The 6,192-nt window shown below is 57.3% G+C and overlaps 1 protein-coding gene across 1 annotated transcript; it reads left to right on the plus strand.

Moving 5' to 3' along the window:
* Positions 1-202: 202 nt before the first annotated feature.
* On the plus strand, positions 203-5,897 carry PACSIN1 (protein kinase C and casein kinase substrate in neurons 1; the record flags this gene model as incomplete). The annotated part of the gene is made up of 9 exons (XM_079713616.1): positions 203-265; positions 1,186-1,342; positions 2,318-2,553; positions 2,953-3,108; positions 3,219-3,394; positions 3,769-3,889; positions 3,988-4,115; positions 5,092-5,279; positions 5,788-5,897. The coding sequence occupies 9 exons, from the start codon at positions 203-205 to the stop codon at positions 5,895-5,897; spliced, it is 1,335 nt and encodes a 444-aa protein (XP_079569742.1).
* Between the last annotated feature and the right edge of the window lie 295 nt (positions 5,898-6,192).

Consider the following 6,192-nt stretch of genomic DNA (forward strand, 5'->3'; position numbering starts at 1 on the left):
AGCCAGTCTCTGGGCAGGAAGCCCCCATCCAATGCGAGCTCATGCCTGTAGAGCCCCCACAGCAAGTTGGGGCCCCAGGCCTGGAATGGGGCATGAGGGAAGCTGCCCTCATCTCTAGGATCTCTCTCCTGCCCTCCTAGCGCATGAGCAGCCAGCCTCCTGACCGCCGCTCCACACCTGTCCACCCTGCAACAGCCACACCATGTCTGGCTCCTATGACGAGGCCTCACTCGCTCCAGAGGAGACCACCGACAGCTTCTGGGAGGTGAGGCTTAGATGCTCCCCAGGTCCTGGGGACCAGGCAGCCTGGCTGCGTGGAGGCCCAGGCTCCCACCCACCCGTGACCTCAGATCTTGCTCCCCAGCCCCGCGGACCCCTCCAAAGCCCTCCATGTCCTGCGGGCAGTTGTTGCCACCAAGTGGTTCCTACAGACCATTGAGCCCAGAGCCCCTCTGCCTCACAGCTGCCCCTGGAGAGATCCTGTGGAATTGATGTGGAACAGGGCCCTCCTGACCCTCTGCTCTGGGGGCCCCGGCTCAGACTCCTTGTGCTTCACGCAGTCAGGTGCAGCACTTTACAGCTTACGTGGCCTTTCACAGCTGTGCCCCGCCTCCTACCCTATGCAGTGGGCAGGGGGCGGAGCACTGGTCACAGAGAAGTGTTACAAGTTCAGGGAGCCCCGCAGCGACAAAGAGGTGGAGCCAGCGTTGCAGGAGCCTCCCAACATATTTGAGACCCAGAAAGAAATTTTCCATCGGCTTCCAAAACCCAAAGTGAAGACTGCCAAACCTAAATTAATAAGTGTTTAATGAGATGTCTACAAAACATAATATTATGTCAAGAAGCTGCAGCTCAGCTCAACGCTTATATGACTCTATATAAATATAATAGATTTAGCACGGCAAGTACAAAATGAATAATTCATTTGAGTCTAAGTCCAAATTATAAATATCCTTCTGCACTTGGTGGCAGTGAGGAAATTCTGTTTAAAGTGGGATGAGGGAGTGTATAGACGGTGGGGTGTGAGGGGGGTGTCCAAGCCTCCATCAGCGAGAGGGTCCAGAGCCCCCAGGGTGTGAGCGCGGGGTGGCCCGGTGGGCGCCCCCTGCAGGACGGGGTGGCCAGGGCGGCCGGGCGGGCGAGGCGGGGAGCCCGCGGGAGTCGTGCTCGCTGCTCGGCCGCCAGGTGGGGAACTACAAGCGGACCGTGAAGCGCATCGATGACGGGCACCGGCTGTGCAACGACCTGATGAACTGCGTGCAGGAGCGCGCCAAGATCGAGAAGGCGTATGCGCAGCAGCTCACCGACTGGGCCAAGCGCTGGCGCCAGCTCATCGAGAAAGGTGCCCCGCCCCCTCCTGCCCCATGCCCAGCCCTTGCGCACACCCCAGGCGCTAACCGGCCCCCCACTGTCTGGGTCCTGGGAGCGCCCTGCCTCTGGATGCACCTGCACCCCCCAGTCACTGGGCCCTGCCCTGCACACTTCCCCTCCCAAACCACGCAGGCCTCCCTGTCCCCGGTCAACTCTACTTTCTGCAATTTTAGGTTGGATTAAAAACAAACAATGTTTTATTTTGAAATAATTTAAGCTTAGAGAACAGTTGCTAGAATAGTACAGAGAATTACATACCTTTCACCCAGACTCACCAGCTCACATTTTACCACGTTTGTTTTCTCACTCCCTCTCTATTTATAGGCATATCTTTTCTGAACCATTTAAGTTAGAGACATGCCCCTTCACCCTAAATTCTTCATGTATCACCGAAGGATAAGAACATTTGTTTACATAACCATAGTTCAGCTACCAAATTCAGGGCGTTTAATGTGGCCCATATGCAAATTCTATTATAGCAATTGTTCTTGCTGGTCCAGATCCTGTGGGATGTCTGGTCCCGGTGGCTTCCCGTTACCTGTCACCAGTTGGTTCTTCAGTTTTACGTTCAGTCAACATTCCCAGAGCACCGACTGTGTGCCTGGTGCTGTGCTGGCTTGTGAGAGCTCATGGGGGTCCAGGCTGCCGCCCGTGGGGCTCACAAGCTGATGGGGGAGACAGGGAGTAGGCCCAGAGATGGACGCTGTAAGAAGAATTCATGAGGGCTGGAGGCCGAGGTGTGTGAGGATAGAGTACTCAGAAAAGGCTTCCTGAAGGAGGTGGCTGTTCTTGGGCCCTGGAAGGTGGATAAAACTATAGGGAGAGCACAGGAGGGCATTTCTGCTGCCATGGGAAGTATGGGGAAAGCCTCAGAGAAAGGAGGCGTGAGGCGGGCCTCTGGGCCGGGGGTAATGAGGACCCGGTGACCGCATGGCCATTTCCTCAGGCCCACAGTATGGCAGCCTGGAGTGGGCCTGGGGTGCCATGATGACGGAGGCGGACAAGGTGAGCGAACTGCACCAGGAGATGAAGAACAGCCTGCTGAACGAGGACCTGGAGAAGGTCAAGAACTGGCAGAAGGATGCCTATCACAAGCAGATCATGGGCGGCTTCAAGGAGACCAAGGAGGCGGAAGACGGCTTCCGCAAGGCCCAGAAGCCCTGGGCCAAGAAGATGAAGGAGGTGCCTGGTGGGCGGCTGCCACGGAAGGGGCGGGGCTGGGCAGCTGGGCTCAGAGGGGCAGACTGATCAGAGGGAGGGTCTCTACAGATGTGGCAGGCAGTGCACTGCCCGCTGGTATTGGGCCCACAGGGGAGCAGCACTGCCTGCCAGGGAGAAACATCCACAGATGGGGCAGGCACTGCAGTGCCCGACGGGAGGGTGTCCATAGGGGCAGGCAGTGCAGGGAAATGCACAGATGGGTGGGCGCTGCTCCTGAATACCTGGAGCTGGGGCCTGCGTCCCTTCCGCCTTTTAAGAATGTGTGCTCACAGCTCCCGGTGGAGCGGGCAGGTGGGAGGGGTTGAGAGTGAACGCGTTTGCTTCTGCTTACACCCTGCCCCCTCTCCCCGCTCCCCACAGCTAGAGGCAGCCAAGAAGGCCTACCATCTGGCCTGCAAAGAGGAGAAGCTGGCCATGACCCGGGAGATGAATAGCAAGACTGAGCAGTCGGTGACACCCGAGCAGCAGAAGAAGCTGCAGGACAAAGTGGACAAGTGCAAGCAGGATGTGCAGAAGGTGCTGGTCGGGCTGGGGTCTCAGGGCCCCTTGGAGTGGGTGGCAGCTGGGAGCTGCAGGCCTGGGTCTCACACACACCCCCCACCACCACTTTGCCCTGGTTCCTATAGACGCAGGAGAAATATGAGAAGGTGCTGGATGACGTGGGCAAGACCACACCCCAGTACATGGAGGGCATGGAGCAGGTGTTTGAACAGTGCCAGCAATTTGAGGAAAGGAGGCTGGTCTTCCTCAAGGAGGTGCTGCTAGACATCAAACGTCACCTCAACCTAGCTGAGAATAGCAGGTAGCTGGGCGTGGCGGCACGGTGGGCACAGGCAGAGGCAGCAGGGCATCCTGGGCCCTATGTTATAGTGACAGGAAGGGGAGGGCGGAGCTGCAGGGGCCAGTGGCTGCCTGGGTGTAAGCTGACGCACACCAGATACTCAAGAAACATGCTTGGATGGATGGGTGAGTGGCTAAGGTGGGGATGGAGAAAGGTGCCCACTGGGCATACCTGGAGCTGCCCACTCAGAGATTGCTCCTTGGGAAGCAGCCTGATTCCCAGCTGGGGGGGCACGCCAGCACCCTGGTCTCCTGAACAGGCTCTGGCCCTCACTGAGGCTGAGACGGGGCCATGGTGCATCTTGCCCTGCACCTCTCCATCTCCCCCGTGCACAGCTATGTTCAAGTGTACCGGGAGCTGGAGCAGGCCATCCGGGGGGCCGACGCCCAGGACGACCTCAGATGGTTCCGCAGCACCAGCGGCCCTGGCATGCCCATGAATTGGCCCCAGTTTGAGGTGAGGATGTGTGGGGATGGGGAAGGGGAATCTGAAACAGCTGGAAGGAGCCTCGGGGGGCAGCCCCCCAGCCTGACTGCTCCCCTGACACCCCCCAGGAGTGGAACCCAGACCTCCCACACACCACCACCAAGAAGGAGAAACAGCCCAAGAAGGCAGAGGGGGTAGTGCTGACCAATGCTGCTGGGATGGTGGAGTCCACATCCCAGGCTGGGGACCGTGGCAGGTAAGTGCCTCCTACGGAGCTTCCTGGGGGCCAGGGGGATCCACACACTGGGACAGCTGAGTTTTACCTCAGGAGACAAGAAATGGCCTAAATCATGGCAACCTTGGGCTCCTCTCAAAGGTAGTGATAGATAACCCCGTGAGAGCACCTACTGTGTGCCAGGCACTGTTCTAAGCATTTTCCATAAATTAGCTCCTTGATGTCTCTCAACACTCTGAGGAGTGTGTAAATATTCCCATTTTACAGATGGAGAAATCAATACCCAGAGAGGTTAAGTGACTTGCCCAAGGTCACACAGCTGGTTAGTAAGCCTCAGAGCCAAGATATGATGCCCAAGAGGTCTGGCTCCAGAATCCTCACTCATATATTTGCTTTGGCCTTCTTTCTTTCTTTTCTTGTTTTTTTTTTCTTCCAGTTTTATTGAGATATAATTGATACATAGCACTGTATAAGGTTAAGGTGTACAGCATAATGATCTGACTCACATACATCATGAAATGATTATCACAATAAGTTTAGTGAGCATCCATCATCTCATATAGATACAAAGTTAAAGAACAGAAAAAAATTGTTTTCCTGGTGGTGAGAACTCTCAGGATTTACTGCTGTAACTTTCATAGATAACATACAGCAGTGTTAATCATCTTTATCATGTTGTACATTACATCCCTAGGACTAGTAATCCTCACTCTTAGCCACTGGGTTGTAATACCCCTTTCAGATGAGGGGTCAGATGTTCTCTGGGGTCTCCTTCAGCACCTCCTCACTCAAGGGCTGAGTAATGCTAATAGTCCTGCCTCCCATCCGGTTAAAGAGCTGTCAGTGAGGGTCACTGGCCCCGGACCCCGTCTTACAAGGCCCATCCTTGCTCCAGCCTTGGTGGACTTTAGGGTCAGGGCTCTGGTTTGGGAGGAGGGGGCAGCCCTAAGGACAGGGTGAGAGGCCGCTCATGCTGGGTCCTCTCTCTGCGTCTCAGTGTTAGCAGCTACGACAGGGGCCAGACTTACGCCACTGAGTGGTCGGACGACGAGAGCGGGAATCCGTTTGGGGGAAATGAGGCCAACGGGGGCTCCAACCCCTTCGATGAAGACGCCAAGGGAGTGCGTGTGCGGGCGCTCTACGACTACGACGGCCAGGAGCAGGACGAGCTCAGCTTCAAGGCTGGTAAGGGGGCGGGGCCGGTCGATCCTGGGGCGGGGCCTGGCGCATGGGCGTGGCCAAGACCTGGAGGGCGACCTGTGCCTCGGGGGCAAGACTTCAATTGGAGAGCAAGGGCAGGGCCTTAAAGTGGCAACTGGGTGCCAGGGGCAGAATCTGGACCTGAGAATAGGGTGGGGGTAGGGCCAGAACAATGATTGGGGGCGGAGCCTGAGGGCAGGGCTGCCAGGAGGACTGACAGGACTAGGGCAATGAAGCTGGAGGCGGGGCCTGGGTTTCCGGGGTGGAGCCGAGATTAGGTGGTTGGCTGGGCCGCCCGTGGGTGTTGAGGTGTGGGTGGGGCTGGTCTCCGCGGGGGGGGGGGGGCGGGGCGGGGGGGGCGGCTGACATCCGGGCAGTAATGGGTGGGGCACTGGGGTCAGTCCAGTGTAATCAGAGGGCTTACCCGGCAGGTGGGGGTGGGGGTCAGTCCTCTCTGAGTTCCTGTCAACCAGCTCCTGTGTCCCCTCCCTAGGAGATGAGCTCACCAAGCTTGGCGAGGAGGACGAGCAGGGCTGGTGCCGCGGGCGGCTGGACAGCGGGCAGCTGGGCCTCTATCCCGCCAACTACGTGGAGGCCATCTAGCTACCCTGCTCCCCTCCACATCACCCCCACTCCTCACCCACCGCCTCCCCTCCCTGCCCACTCTTGTCCTCCTCTCCTCGCCATAGAGTTCCAGACATATTTTCCAATCAAGCTTTTATTTTTTTAAAAGTCAAAACAGAACAAAAGAAAAAAATACTAAGAGACAGAGCATTTGCCTGGAGGCCGGGGTGGTGGGACTTGGGGTGATGGCCCCAGGGTAGGTGAGGGTCTTAGGACTTAGCCCAACAGCGACATCACAACATCCGCTCTTCACATCCCACCAGAGAGTCTCCTG

This window comes from Hyperoodon ampullatus, assembly GCF_949752795.1.
Source record: "Hyperoodon ampullatus genome assembly, chromosome: 10".
Taxonomy (NCBI): Eukaryota; Metazoa; Chordata; class Mammalia; order Artiodactyla; family Ziphiidae; genus Hyperoodon; species Hyperoodon ampullatus.